At 40.7% G+C, this 16,068-nt stretch overlaps 1 protein-coding gene across 2 annotated transcripts in view; it reads right to left on the minus strand.

Moving 5' to 3' along the window:
* TTC39C (tetratricopeptide repeat domain 39C) overlaps positions 1–16,068 on the minus strand; it is a 100,811-nt gene that overhangs the window by 52,281 nt on the left and 32,462 nt on the right. For both annotated transcript variants that reach the window (XM_069569007.1, XM_069569009.1), the window contains exons 2-3: positions 4,654–4,702; positions 1,547–1,675 (exon numbers count right to left, since the gene is read on the minus strand). In XM_069569007.1, coding sequence (XP_069425108.1) covers positions 1,547–1,675; positions 4,654–4,702 — 178 coding nt within the window. The remainder of the gene's footprint in view (positions 1–1,546; positions 1,676–4,653; positions 4,703–16,068) is intronic.

The following is a 16,068-nucleotide window of genomic DNA, read 5'->3' on the forward strand; positions in this document are numbered from 1 at the left end:
GTTTTCTTTGCTTATAATAACATCTACTCTGCAGGGCTGCTGGAAGGGCTAGTGAGATACTCTACCCCATGTGATAATGCTTTTTAAATTGCATTAGGACCCATTACTAATGTTGATTACTAACCTATGTGATGGGCATGGTACTAGATGCTCAGGACAGACACGTAAATAGGCTTACAGTCTAATGAAGGCACACTCATGACCATATAATGTAGCAAATGCTCTGAAGGATGAAGTACAGGGAACTATGGGAACCTGTAGGAGACACATGAACAGGACTTAGGACTAAGTATATGTGTCTTTGGAGAAAATGACATCGAGGAAGAACTAAAGAAGACAGGAACCAGGTCAAGAGGGATACAAAAATTCTACGGAGACGAAAAGTCAATGCCACATAAAGAAGTCTGGGTTTTAGTGTGATGGCAGTGGTCGGGGGGAGGGGGCAGGGACACTGAAAACGAAATCAGCAACATGTAATTTGCATCTCAGTGACTGTACTTTGGAAAACAAATTAGAGAACAGTAAGACTGGAGGCAGAAACGCCAGTGAGGGTTGTCTTAGGCAAGTGGAGACTGTTGGCTAGCCTAGGAAACTAGCAAGGAAAGGAGATGAACTCAGGACGTATTTAAGAAAGAGGCAACGAGACTTGGTCACTGACTGATATAGGGTTTGGAGAGAGAGGAATCGAGAACTCTGGCCCTTCTGCAGCCACAGGAAACGGTACTCTGGGCCCATCTATGGCTTCCTCATGGGAGACCCCAGAAGCCAGAGCAGAGGTGAAGCCACCTGGAGCGACGTAAGGGAGCAGAAAAGACAAGTGGCTCTTGCTGTCTGAAACTAACAGGCTGGTTTGTCAGCTAAACATGTGACACGTGTGAGACCCCTGGGTGCTCCAGAAACATCAGGGGTAGGAGGACACCTCTCTAAAGTCTAGCCCTTTTGCACTGAAAATTGAAAGAAAAAAAAGAGGACAAGTGGATTATGATGTCATTGTGACTATTTTATTACCCAAGACCGGGAAGGCCTGGGGAAAAGGAGGTAGTAGCTAAATTCCTGAATTATGCCAAAGTGCAAAACATGAAACACATATATGAAAGCGTCATGACAATCGTCCTGGCCACAGAGCCAACTGTGGAAGAAGATAATGTTAAGATACCAAGAGAATATGCACTGAAAAGTTCTAATGACTAAGGGGGATTCTACTGCTTTAAGAAACATGCTTTAGGAACTTCCCTGGTGGTCCAGTGCTTGGGACTTCACTTTCCAATGCAGGGGCTGTGGGTTCGATCCCTGGTTGGAGAGCTAGGATCCCACATGCCTTGGGACCAAGAAACCAAAGCATAAAGCTGAGGCAATGTTGTGGCAGAGTCAATGAAGACTTTTTAAATGGTCCACATTAAAAAAAGAAAGAAATATGCTTTACGTAATCAAAAGCTGTAAGACTCGCTCGGTGCTTCAGTCATATTCTAAACACCAAAAACCAAGTAAATGAAGAATGTTCTAAGTAAGAGGCACATAGTTCATAACCCAAAGACACAGTACTTACATTCTTCTTAATTTTATTCTTGATTGTTTCAATTACTCCAGCCTCTTCACTTTCACACAGCTTTTCTGTAGTTTTTAAGTCATCACACGCCAACTGCATTTTTTCTTCCTCAAATGTCATCATGGCATTCTTCCAAAGAAAGAAATAAGGAAAGAATGAATGAATCGCAAGTGTCTGAAAATTTAGGCCAATTTATCACAATACAACTCCGAACTAGGAGGGAGGGGGGGAAAGCCATCTAAATGACTTATTCCTAGCAAAAGAATCAGAATACTACCACACACACTATTCATTGAAAAAAATATAATCTCAATATGAAGAACATTATCTCCACTACACCAGCATGAAAAAATACATGCTTAACACATGTCCTTGCAATTACTGTTCTACAAGGTTTTGTTATTAAACACAGTAACAAAAAGAATCATTGTATACAATTTCTGATTGGCCCACTTAATTCAGCGTCTAGAATAGAGACTTTCTACCCATGCATGGGATCCCTGGGTCCATCAAGCACAGCAAAAAATGCTAATGAAACATCAGCCAGCAGGTACTCTTTGAAAACTATCAGTCTTTTCAGGGACAGCAATTCCAATGGATTCATTTATAAAGAACTCATTTCTTATTGTTCCCAGTGAAAAATTCCCACTGACAGCTAGTTTCTGAGCACCCAATCCTGGTAGACTTTTTCAGGCCACACTGGGATAGAAATGATCACTTCTTTGCTGAAAACCTGCTACTTTCCCCCAGAAGAACTGAGATTTCTGAGATGAATGCGCTACTGGGGCAGAGACAGGACTCCAGGTTCTTGGAAGGACTTGATGAACTCACTGTGACTAGTTCTCCACCTCCATCACATGCAACCTGCCCACTCTGGTATCCTAGGCCTTCTCTGTATGACTCTAGACTACTTTTCCATTCCAACCAGACACTAGCCATCTTTGTGCAAGCCTCCCTCCCTGCTACAGGCTCCCTCCCCCACTCACCTCCTCCCACCCAGCAAGCCTTTTGCCAAGTCTCTCTAGCATCCTTCCTTGCTACACGGGTGGGTACCATTTATGACCCCCACCTGGTACCACTTTCCTTAAGATCTGGAACTATGCTGCAAACAGTAGGCCTTAAGAATTGTTAAAAAAGATTTGTTCTATTACCTGGTAATAAGAATAAAGAAGTCTGAATGAAAACCCATGTCACCAGAAGTTGGTCTGGTGCCTGTCACTGGTGCTGCAAGGCTGCATACAACACGCCCATTTGGTGAGTTTTTTCTGTCTGGAATCTAAATGCTTTCCCCACTTTACTTCTCTCAGTCTCTACTTAGGACTATTTTTTTTTTTTGCAGTTATATACAAGATACTTTCTTTAAAATTATGTTTGAAAGTAGTTTGTATGATAAGTATTTCTGAAAAACAAAAGCATCCAATTTTCTGCATTGCCCAATTTACTTTAAAACCTAACTGCAACCTATTCCCTCAATTCCTAAATACTAACATTCAAAAACACGGTAGTAACTGAGAAACTTTGTCTGCAAAATTGACTTGTCTTCCAGTCCACATTTATTCAATAGTTTTAAACTTTTGATAAATAATAATAAATAATAAACTTTTGATAAACTTAATAAAAGTTTAGTTTCAAACTTTCATTATCCAAAGTCTATTTTCAACTCTAATGCATTTTTAATTTTTGGAAAGTGAAAGTGTCCTGTCCGACTCTTTGTGACCCCTTGGACTGTAACCTGCCAGGCTCCTCCATCCATGGGATTTTTCAGGCCAGAATACTGGAGTGGGTACCCGTTCCCTTCTCCAGGGGATCTTCCCAACTCGGGGATTGAACCCAGGTCTACTGCATTGCAGGTGGATTCTTTACCAGCTGAGCCACCAGGGAAGCCCTCTGATCTTTCAATTACATTTTTATTTTAAAAAGGACTTTGCTTGGAAAAAATATAATACTCTAGAAAACATAAGCATTTAATTTTTTAAATTAAGGAAGGATATTTCATAGAACTGGACATGGAACAACAGACTGGTTCCAAATAGGAAAAGGAGTACGTCAAGGTTGTATATTGTCACCTTGCTTGTTTAATTTATATGCAGAGTACATCATGAGAAACGCTGGGCTGGAAGAAGCACAAGCTGGAATCAAGATTGCCAGGAGAAATATCAATAACCTCAGATATGCAGATGACACCACCCTTATGGCAGAAAGTGAAGAGGAACTAAAAGCCTCTTGATGAAAGTGAAAGAGTAGAGTGAAAAAGTTGGCTGAAAGCTCAACATTCAGAAAACTAAGATCATGGCATCTGGTCCCATAACTCCATGGGAAATAGGTGGGGAAACAGGGGAAACAGTGGCAGACTTTATTTTTTGGGGCTCCAAAATCACTGCAGATGGTGACTGCAGCCATGAAATTAAAAGACGCTTACTCCTTGGAAGGAAAGTTATGACCAACCTAGATAGCATATTCAAAAGCAGAGACATTACTTTGCCAACAAAGGTCTGTCTAGTCAAGGCTATGGTTTTTCCTGTGGTCATGTATGGATGTGAGAGTTGGACTGTGAAGAAGGCTGAGCGCCGAAGAATTGATGCATTTGAACTGTGGCGTGGGAGAAGACTCTTGAGAGTCCCCTAGACTGCAAGGAGATCCAACCAGTCTATTCTAAAGGAGCTCAGTCCTGGGTGTTATTTGGAAGGACTGATGCTAAAGCTGAAACTCCAGTACTTTGGCCACCTCATGCAAAGGTTGACTCATTGGAAAAGACTATGATGCTGGGAGGGATTGGGGGCAGGAGGAGAAGGGGACGACCGAGGATGAGATGGCTGGATGGCATCACGGACTCAATGGACGTGAATTTGAGTGAACTCTGGGAGTTGGTGATGGACAGGGAAGCCTGGCGTGCTGCGATTCATGGGGTCGCAAAGAGTTGGACACGACTGAGCGACTGAACTGAACTGAACTGATCTCATACGTGTTGGTGTATAGGCAAAAGTTATATTCCAGTTTTAAACTGCAATTTTCCACAAGAGTGTATCTATACAGCCAGTAACCATTAAAAGACAGACATTATGGTGTTTGCTTCCTTCCCACCACAACCTCTTCCCACATCAACTTACCAAAAAACTGACAAAGCTGGCTCCAAAACTCATTAACGGGCTATGATTTCTGTTAAGAAAACAAAGTAAAATTAAAATTACTTTCTTGTAAAAATTTTAAAAACATTTGATATACCAGGATCACTGCAGACTCCTAATAATTATTTAATGTAAGTTGTTAAGGTCTTCAAGTCGATTTAATTACCCCAAGAATAAAGTAAAAAAGGCAAGGAAGTTCACATATCTATCACTACAGAACCTCCCCCTCACCTGACTCTTCAAAGCAAGAACAAGGTCATATTATTATAGGTGTTGCTTTAGTAAATCAATCTGATATCTGGGAAAATGTGGCCAAAGGAAGATTATTAACATTTATTTTTTTTAATTTCTATAAATTTTAAAAACTGAAGTACAGTTGATTTACAATGTTTCAGGTACAGAGCAAAGTGATCCAGTTCTACATATATTTTCAGACTCTTTTCCACTGCAAGTTATCACAAGGCATTGAATATATCACACGGCATTCCCTGTGCTCTACAGTAGATCCTTGTTATCTGTTTTATGTACAGCAATATGTACGGTAATCCCAAATTTGTAATTTACCCACCGTGCCCCCCCCAATTCATTTTCCTTTTTGGTAACCATAAATTTGTTTCCTATGTCTGTGAGTCTATTTCTGTTTTGTAAATAAGCTCATTTGTATTGCTTTTTTAGATTTCACATACAAGTGATATCATTTGACATTAATATTTCCTTTTAAAATGCAAAACATGCTCAAAGGTTACCACACATAAAATATTATTTTCAGAGTGGACCAAAAGGTTTTATAACTTAAGCCAAACTCACTTATCCCATGCAAAGAACTTTGAGAATGCCTCATGGAGCCAGTCACCACCCTGCTATAAGACACAGTCATTATCCGATTTTATACATATGAAGCCAGATGAAACTAGTACCAATCCAATTTAAAGAATATAAGGATAAACGTTCTGCTTCAAATTCACAATTAGTACAAAAATCCAAATCTCTGTAAACGGCGCTAAAAAGGAAAGCAAATTGTAACAGCCTTCTTAAAAATAATGGTCCTGCTTTTGTTATTATGTAAATAATATATGCTTATTATAAACAAAGTCACAAACAATGTATTTAGTCAATCCCCTGTAGGAAATTTAGTCTATGTCTTATGTAACCATGTGTGTGTTTGGGGGTATGTATGGGAGGAAAAGTGTGCCATTTAGATGGATATATGTATGTGTACATACACATATACTCAGTGCTCAGAGGAACATCCCTGTACATGTATCTTTGCAGAGAGTCTAAACTTACTCTTGGAATAAACTGCTAGAGGTAGCATTGCTGGGTCAAATGGCAAGCACATCCATTTTCCTCTTGGACTGGGGGTGTATACTGAGGGCAAGGGTGAGGATCAGCAACTCTTATTTGAAATGTTAATCCTCTATCAACTTGGTAGCTACTCCAACTCTACGGTGACGAATAGCCTATCCACCCCCGCATCACAGGTACTTAGATCTACAAGAATTAGGAAGGTCTAGTGACGGGTGAAGAATCCCACACCAGCGCTCACAGCCATGAACCAGCTCTAACACACCTCCCGAGCACGCAGGGCAGGCTCCGTCCTCCCAACTCTGCACCAGCCAGGTCAGAGGTCAGTTTTCCACTCCACGGCTCTCCCTTAACCTGTCATGACAGACTCCCATCTCGCAGTATTATAATCTGGATTGTGTAATCAGGGTCCTCTCCAGAATGCTATTTTCTGCCTTGTCCCCCTCATCGTCATGCCTTACACACAGCGGGCAACCAACAAAGACGAATCAGTGATGGAACGCAAGAGCTCCGCCTTTCAGAAACAGACACACTTCAATCAATAGCTGAGCAGCCCGGCTTCCTCCATCCTTGCCCGCTCCCTGCTCACACATCAGCCACTGTCCATGAGAGAAACGAAAGAAGCTAATCAAGAGCCTAGTGTTGCTACATTTGCTTCTTGTTCTGGACTAAAATTAGGTTTCTGGGAGCCGAGGCTATTAATGATTCATGGTGCCCTAGCCAAGCCCTTAGTACTTCACATACCCTCTTCTCATTTAAGTGACAAATCAGCCCAAGAGAAACATTTTTCCCTCCTTGAGGTACTGTCTCCATAAACCCCAGGCCACCGAGATGCATTAGCCACTTGGTAATGAACTGATGGAGAAGCAGGAATCTTCCTGCTGCCCTTAGCCTGGTGCCGTAAGCACTTCATCTAACAAGAGTCCCTTGTTCCATTCACCTGATCCAGGTGATCATGTATTAATCGAGCTCCTCTAAATCAACCTTGACCCCCACATGTGTTTCTACATGAACTGATTAAACTTGGAGATTTGGAAATGTTCTCAAAGAGTGCAAGAATCATCAACACCAATGCTGGTGGCAAAGAAGGAAAGATGCTAGTTTCTGCAACAACAATAAAAAAGTGTAAGGAGGAGAAAACTGCAAGGGAGCTTGTAAAATACATATAAAACAACTGGGACATAAGAGACATATAAAACAACAAATACAAATATGTGTGTGTGCTTAGTCGTGTCCAACTCCTTGCGACCCCATGGACCATAGCCCACCAGGCTCTTCTGTCCATGGAATTTTCCAGGCAAGAATACTGGAATGGGTTGCCATTTCCTGTTCCAAGGAATCTTCCTGACCCAGGGATAGAACTCACATCTTTTTCACCTCTATCCACACATACACTAGCAACAATTACAAAACGAAACCTAAAATATTATCAATCACAATAGCACCAGAATATTAATAGTTAAGGATAACTCTACCCAAGATGCACAACGCTGCTATGCCAAAAACTCACAACAATAAAGAAAATGAGAAAGTCAACATTTTGCAACAGTGGCACTCTTAACATCTGGGGCCAGATAATTTTGTTGGGGAGGTGCTGTCCTATGCGTTGTAGAATGCTGAGCAGCGTCTCTGTCCTCTACCTACAAGACGACAGGAGTACAAGCCACTGCCTCCCTCTACACACACTGCTCCCAAAGGCTGTGACAACCAGAATGTCTCCAGATTGCCAAATGTAGTATCTGGACAAAATCAACCCTAGTTGTGAAACACTGATGTAAATAAAGAGACATCCAATTCTCAGGGATTGGAAGACTCATAATTGCTGACATAGTACCTTCTCCAGAGAAGGCAATGGCACCCCACTCCAATACTCTTGCTTGGAAAATCCCATGGATGGAGGAGCCTGGTGGGCTGCAGTCCATGGGGTCGCTAAGAGTCAGACACGATTGTGTGACTTCACTTTCACTTTTCACTTTCATGCACTGGAGAAGGAAATGGCAACCCACTCCAGTGTTCTTGCGTGGAGAATCCCAGGGATGGGGGAGCCTGGTGGGCTGCCGTCTATGGGGTCACACAGAGTCAGACATGACTGAAGCGACTTAGCAGCAACAGCAGCAGCAGTTACCTTCTCTTAAACTGAACTGTGGCTCCAATACAATCTCAAGCAAAATCCCAGGGGAGGATGTGTTGAAAAGTTGATTCTAGAATCTACATGGAGATAAAAAGCGCTCTATAACTAAACTAAAAATATACATGGAAAAGCAAAATACTTAGAAGGGCCAAATCAAATTTGCAAGACCAACAAAGCTGTAGATTAACATTATCCAATAACATAACTGAATTAAAATTAAGAATTTCTGGTCACTCACAGGAGACTGAAAATGGCAAATACACATATTCAACAAACAGCTCATCTTGAGACCACATAAAGAACATCCATGAACTAGTTAAAAAAAAAAAATGACTGGCAACCCAGTTGAAGAAAATGGGGGGGAGGCAAAAGTCTTGGACAGGCACTTCATGAGAGGATATCCAAAAGTTAATACATATATTAAAAAGTGTTGAAAAGCACTCATTATCAGAGAAACACAAATTAAAATCAAAATGAGATACCACTATATGCTCATCAGACTGGCCACACTTATAAGGACTGGTAATAACACCATGTGTTAGTGAGATGTGGAGTCTCTGGACTCTAAGACACTGCCTAGCAGTATTTACTACAGCAATATGCCCACTCTACTAAAGCCCCATCCACATTTCCTCCCCTCATCCCACCCACATTTCTGATCTACTAATTACACGTCTGTCTATGACTAAGTTGACTCCTAAGTATATATGTACAACAGAATTGCATTATTATGCCCCCAAAAGACATGTATGGTTTTTTAATAGTATTATTCTTAGCAGCCTCAAACTGGAAACAATTCAAATGCCCATGAACAGTAGAATGGATCAAATAATCGCAGCAGTGGACGAAATAGTCCACAGCTGTGAAAACAACAAACTACTGCTAAAGGTAAAAACATGAATTAATCTCACGGATGTAGAGTGAAGGAAGTCAGATATAGAGTATATACTGAATGATTCCACTTACATGAAGTTCGAAATCACTATTCTGACCACTAATGATGACAGACTGCACAACAGTGGTACCTTTGAGGGGGTAGTGACTGAGAAAGAGCCCAAGGAAGGATGCTGTGATGTTAGAAATATCTTTTATCTGGATGTAAGTAGTTGACACTGTGATATTTACATATTCTTTACTATATGGAAAGTTTTTCCTTATGAAAAAGAGAAAATTCAAAAAACAAATCAGATAAATGATCACTGATATGTATTTGATGCTATTAGTGAATCAGTATTAAGTTTTTAGGTATGAAAATGGTATTACTCCTACATTTTAAGGACTTTTAAAGAGATGTATATGAAAGCATTTACAGATGAAATGATGGCTGAGATTCGTTTCAAAAATAATTTGAGGTAGGAGAATTAAAAGTCAGCAGAAGTGTACATAAAACATGATTTCCCATGACTTGATTAATGCTGCCTGATTGGAACATGGGTATGGATTAAACTATTTTATATACTTTGGAAGCTATAAGCTATTATTTAAAATAAAAACTTTAAAAAAGCATAAAAACACTCCCCAAAGGTGATGTCTTTTGGAATTCTTTGATGAGAAGGATTCTAATAATCACTGTCATAGTTTGCTTTTTGAGTATGAACCATCAGTAATAAAATGACTTAAAATTTTCTGTCTGAAGCCTCTCCCAAAGGTGGGAAAACTGTTAAAAACACAAAGATGCAGTGGATATTCTGTTTCTAAATTTATGAACATTGCCATGGGAATTTAAAAACAACAAAGTTTCTCTAACAGATTAAAAATTGGACTGATGAAGACTGTTTCTTAAAATATAGTGGGAGGTAACATACATATTTGATTCTCAAAGGAATATCCTTCCATTAAGTAATTATAACTAACCGCATGTGCTTTTTCGAATGTAGTTTTATCCCCTAAACATGGTGGCAAATGGCAAGAGTTAAGACTGATTTTTCTGAAAATGTCCTGTATTCATATAATGTTACATTCTTAGAATCTCCAAAATGACTTTTCTCCCCTTCAAATGAGTGGGGAGGCTGGACTTGGTGTATTACCAAGGAAATCTGGGGCCATCTGAACTTCATCAGCCCATGGCAGTCACCTTCAAACCTGAAGACTGAAGAAATAGTCACCTAAACTCAACCCCCTACACGGACTGCTCCTAAAAGGCCTGTGCCTTTTCTGTGACCCATGCTGTTTTCAAGATTACAGTCCAGAGGATCATAGGGGTCAAGAATCACCCATCAAGGCATCATTAAGTGCTTCTCTAGAAGCCTCAAACCATCCTTCAGAGACACAATGTTTGCTAACAGGACCTGTGATAGCCTCTGTGTATTTTCAAATACGGGCTTTAAGGAGACGAAACTGATTCAGCATTTCACTTGTCTTTCTACAAGTAAAGTAAGATAATGCCAACAGAAGAAAAAAAGCTAAGTCCATGAAGTCATTCACTGCAACATTATCCAGAATAAGAAAAACCTGGGTGGGAAAAAGAACTGTATGTATAGAGAAAAAGCTTCGTGACACTGGATTTGGCAATGATTTCTGTGCCAAGAGACACAATCAACAAAGTGAAAAGGTAACGTATGGAATGGCAGAAAATATTTGCAAATCACACCTGACAAAGGGTTAACGTCCAGACTAAATAAAGAACTTCTACAACTCAACAAAAATAGCAAACAACCTGATTAAAAAGCAAGTAAGGGACATGAATCGATATTTCTCCAAAAATGATATACAAGTGACTAATAAGCACACGAGAAGATGTTCAACACCACTAATCATTAGGGAAATCCCAATCAAAGCCACGACAAGATACCACATCACACCCATTAAAATGGACACCATCAAAACAGCAGAAAATATACTGATACAAGTGTTGACAAGGATATGGAGAAATGAAAACCACTGTGCCCTGTGAGTGGAGATGTAAAATGATGCAGCCACCACAGAAATCAGTATCATGGCTCCACACACAAAAAAAAATCAAAATAGAATTACCATGTGACCCAACAATTTCACACGGGAATGCACTCAAAAGAACGGAAACCAGGAACTCAAATAGATTTTTGCATGCCCATACTCTAGCAGCATTATTCACCGATAACCAAAGGTGGAAGCAACCTGAGTGTCCACTGAGGGACAGGTGAACAAAACATGGTGGGTATAAACAATGAAATACTATTTGACCTTAAAAAGAAGTTAATTCGGACACATGCTGCAATATGAATGAGCCTTCAGGACACTATGCTAATCGAAATAAACCAGTTATGAAAAGTACGGTATGATTTCACATGAGATACCTAGAGCAGTCAAATTTAGAGACAGGAAGTAGAAGGGTGGTTGCTAAGGCCTGGGGGTTGGAGAGCATGAGCTGTTGTTGTTTAAGGGATATGAAGTTTCAGTTTTGCTAGATGAAAAGAGTTCTAGAGATGGGCTGCACACCGACGTGAATGTACTTAAATACACTTAATTGTACTCCTAACAATGGTTAAAGATGGTAAACTTTATGTTATTTACCACGTTATTTATTTTACCACAACTAAAAATTTTCTGAAAATGGAAAGAAGTCTACAATAGAAAAGATGAGTCATGAAATAACCAGATGGAATATTATCACCTAGAAAAATGCCTGACAGAATTTAACATGAACAAAAGTTCTGTGTACATTATGTTCCAGTATGTATAAACAGTGAAAAAAAAAAAAAAAAGAATACTGGTTGTGGGGGAGGGGCAATAAGATTAAAGGTGATTCTGTACATGATTAATGTGTGTACCTGCGGGAATAAACAGTCACAACTAAAGATGCTCTGATCACCATGTGCATCTCAGTAATGTCACTGCAGACTTTCTATACTTAGACACCTTCTAGAGAGAAAAGTGCATCATTTAAGTCAATTTAGTTGTTCTAAGTACTCCCTGTGTTTCAGTTGTTGCTTTGATACAATTTCTTAACGGAATATATATATATATATATATTATCCAGTCAATCAAACAGAATAATGGGACGATTCAACAGCAAAACAGCCCAAACCTGCTTACATGCTGCTGCTGCTGCTGCTAAATCGCTTCAGTCACGCCAGACTCTGTGCGACCCCATAGACGGGGGCCCACTGTCTCTGGGATTCTCCAGGCAAGAACAGTGAAGTGGGTTGCCATTTCCTTCTCCAATGCATGAAAGTGAAAAGCAAAAGTGAAGTTGCTCAGTCGTGCCCGACTCTTAGCAACCCCATGGACTGCAGCCTACCAGGCTCCTCTGTCCATGGGATTTTCCAGGCAAGAGTACTGGAGCGGGGTGCTATTGCCTTCTCCGAACCTGTTAACATTGGAGTGAGTTATTCACTTAGTGACCAGCTGTGCCCAGCTGTAGCCCAGGGCACTGTTAACAAAAGGCTGATAGAGAAATGCACCCCACCACAAATGAAAGAGAGAAGTTTATATGAGGGGACTCCCAAAGAGTTGGATTGTTTTCCAAAAATAAATGCAAATGACTTGGATATTGCTTTTCATATTAGCTACTTAAGCAGTGTAAGATCTTAAATGCATCCCTTTCAAAATAAAGAAAGGAGACTGAAGAATTGATGCTTTTGAACTGTGGTGCTAGAGAAAACTCTTGAGAGTCCCTTGGACTGCAAGGAGATCAAATCAGTCAGTCCTAAAGGAAATCAACCCTGAAAATTCATTGGAAGGACTGATGCTGAAGCTGAAGCTCCAAGACTCTGGCCACCTGATGCAAAGAGCCGACTCATTGGAAAAGACCCTGATTCTGGGAAAGACTGAGGGCAGGAGGAGAAGAGAGTAGCAGAGGATGAGATGGTTGGATGGCATCACTGACTCAATGCATATGAGTTTGAGCAAACTCTGGGAGATAGTGGAGGACAGGAAAACCTGGCGTGCTGCAGTCCGTGGGGTTGCATAGAGTCGGACACAACTTAGCAACTGAACAACAACAAAGATATCAAATAGAAACACAACTTTTTGCCATTTGAATGAATTATCTCATTTTTTTCATTTTTAATACTGAAATCTTCCATCTAGTTAACTCCTCCCTACAACTTGTAAGAAAAATAATCAGTAAAAAGCTCAATAGGAAGGAGTTTAATGAAAGCTGAGTTAAAATCTAAAGCATACTGAAGTCCGTATTAACTGGATTAAGTCTTGAAACGTTTCGATTTCTGGGGATGCCAACAACTTGAATGCAGACTTCACTTAATTTGCACTTGTGGGCCCCTAAGTGATTGGCTCAATTTTCACTGCCCTGTGTTTCAAGTTCTCTAACTTTGAGTACACTGTGAGCACAACAGCTAAGATGAACTTGATTCTTCTGCAATCAATTATGTTTCCCAAATATACTGATCTTACATTTTTTTTAAACCCTACTCAGACATGGGAAATTCTCCCAGTGAGTTACTTGGAGGTTTCAACCCTAATTCGAGGATGTGGCAGCAATAATACAGACTGGGATATCTAACCTTCCTGAGTCAAAGATATGAAACTGTCCTCACTGACTAAAGACACTGAAAGTTTTCTCTGTTCTCATATCATGAAAGCGAGGAAGAACAGCGACGTTCTCAGCAACTCACTCACCACCATGCAGTCAACAAACATGGCTAAACAGAGCATGTGCTGGGTGCAGAAGAGGGCCCTCAGAAGGAAGCAAGGAAAATCTCTAGAGCACAGGTCTAGCAAGAAAAGTACCCTATTCCCTCAGATGGTGACCAAGGAAAACAGAATGTGAAAGGATTTTTCTTGACATGATTTGCAATAGATAAGGATATTTTTCAAAAGGAAAGTCTGATTATTCTGAAAGCACCTCAGTTAAAAAGTACATGCTTCCTTTACATGTGATATACAGCATCCCTAGGTCTCACATAGGATCAGAGTGCATCAGTGGAATATTTCCCTTTGAAACTTTTTACAAGCTGGAATATAAAATTCATGATCTGGTTTTTCTAGAAAGAAATCGCCTTCATAGGAATCCCAGTGGATCTATCCCATTCACTAAGTATCATCCCCCTGACAGATCTGAGAATTAGGAAGCCGGTCCACGGACCCCATTGCTCCACTTCTTCTAATTCTCCCTGATAAATTTCCAATTTTAAAGTAGCTTCCCATAGCATGCAACCACCTCTGAGCTTGTGCAGTGAAGGACTGAAGTGTCAAGTTTATCCAAGCCAAATGATAAGGAGAGTGATTAAGAAATTAGGCCCAGGACTTCCCTAGCGGTTAAAAACCCACCTGCCAATGCAGGAGACATGGTTCAAATCCTGGCCCAGGAAGATCCCACATGCCGTGGGGCAACTGAGCCTGTGTGTGCGCCACGACTACTGAAGCTCACATGCCCTAGAGCCCGTGCTCTGCAACAAGAGAAGCCTCTGCAGTGAAACCTGCACACCACAATGAAGAGAAGCCCCCTGCACACCGCAACTAGAGAAAGGCCAAGCGCAGTCAAAAACAAAATAAAATTGAAAAAAAAAAGAAATCAGGTCCAACAAAAGCCAACAATCTACTACCAGAGTCAAAGAAACAAGCGAGGGTTTTCCAGGCTGCTCTTCATTTTCATCAACAGTTATTCAGGTGAAAACTATACATTAACTTAAAAAAACAAACAGATGTTTAATTGTAAAATCATATATGCAGGTCATAACATTCTATAATTTAAAACTAAATGAAAAATGGCCTCTTTTATACACAGTGTTAGAGGAAAAACACTAATAAGCTTTGGGTCATTCTTCCATACAAACTATATTTCTTAATACCAAGTATACAGTATATTGCACTGTGCACCAGAGACACAAAGATAAACACGAAGGCTCATGCCTCTTCATGGAGCCCACACGGTCCAGTTTGGCTGCTAGAAATATTCCAAGAGCAAATGGTGACAGAAAGCAAGTGGACAGTTCATTTTACTCAAAGTCATCCTTTGTCATCATCCTTTTCAAGGATGAATGATGTGTCCTTGAATATCACATTTGATGAAATCTAGCAGAGGCTACTTGCCAACTCTGTCGTTTTCTCTAGCGTTTAAGAGGATATATTAATAAGACTAATTGCATCTCTGCATTTTAAGTCTCTGCAGAGTACTTACCATTTTATATTTATCTCATTAGTCACTCATTTGTTTGAATAAGTGAAAGCTCCCCAAGGTTGGAAGCCCATCTTCACCAAGTGCCACTGTGTTGAGCTTATAGGACAGAACCTAGCAGATCACCAGCCCTAATCCACTGCTGTCTAATAAACCCACCACCCATCTCCCGCAAAGTCCACGCTTCATGCCACTTCATCTGATGGGCCTTCCTCCACAGGTTCTAACAAATTCCCAGAAATGAGACTTTTATCAACTGGAGCCCATAAAAACTCTACTCTAAAAAAAAAATAAACACGCCTGTTTTCTTGATCAGAAGACAGCAGTGGAGGATTCCACAGAAAGGTCTACTCTTTTTCAGATACAATTCATAGTGTGATTCTTGGGTGACGTTTTAGCTAAAGGATAGCCTGTTTCTAAAAACACGGATCCTCGCAATCAGTCATTCAGCTGATGACTTGATTTATGAGCATTTGGATCAGGTCTGATCACCTGTTCAGACTTGTGTTTATCGTCTGCCCACTCTTCTTAGGGATTTGGGGGTCATTAGTGCTCCCTCAGCCGGCCCCAGGGGCTCCCCGCTCAGATCCAGGAAGGCCGCCAGTTCCCAGGGAGCCATGTGCTCAGCAATGTTTGCACTCACAGCCACTAGGGTGGCTGACCGTTTACTTTTGTTACATCGACTGCTTGTGATGTGGCCTTGCATCTTATCAGAAAATGACCTTGCAATTCACTGCCTGGTGCCAAGAAACCATGAAAGACTCTCACTGGAGTGAGAGTGAAGTGAGGCCATCAGCTTGCAGTAGGGCATGGGAGGATTTCTGGGGGCGAGACTCTGGGGCTCCTCCCCACACAGGGGCAGCAGCAGACAGAGAGTCTCTCTCTCCCTACAGCTTGAAGTAAT

Source organism: Ovis canadensis, chromosome 23 (assembly GCF_042477335.2).
Source record: "Ovis canadensis isolate MfBH-ARS-UI-01 breed Bighorn chromosome 23, ARS-UI_OviCan_v2, whole genome shotgun sequence".
Taxonomy (NCBI): domain Eukaryota; kingdom Metazoa; phylum Chordata; class Mammalia; order Artiodactyla; family Bovidae; genus Ovis; species Ovis canadensis.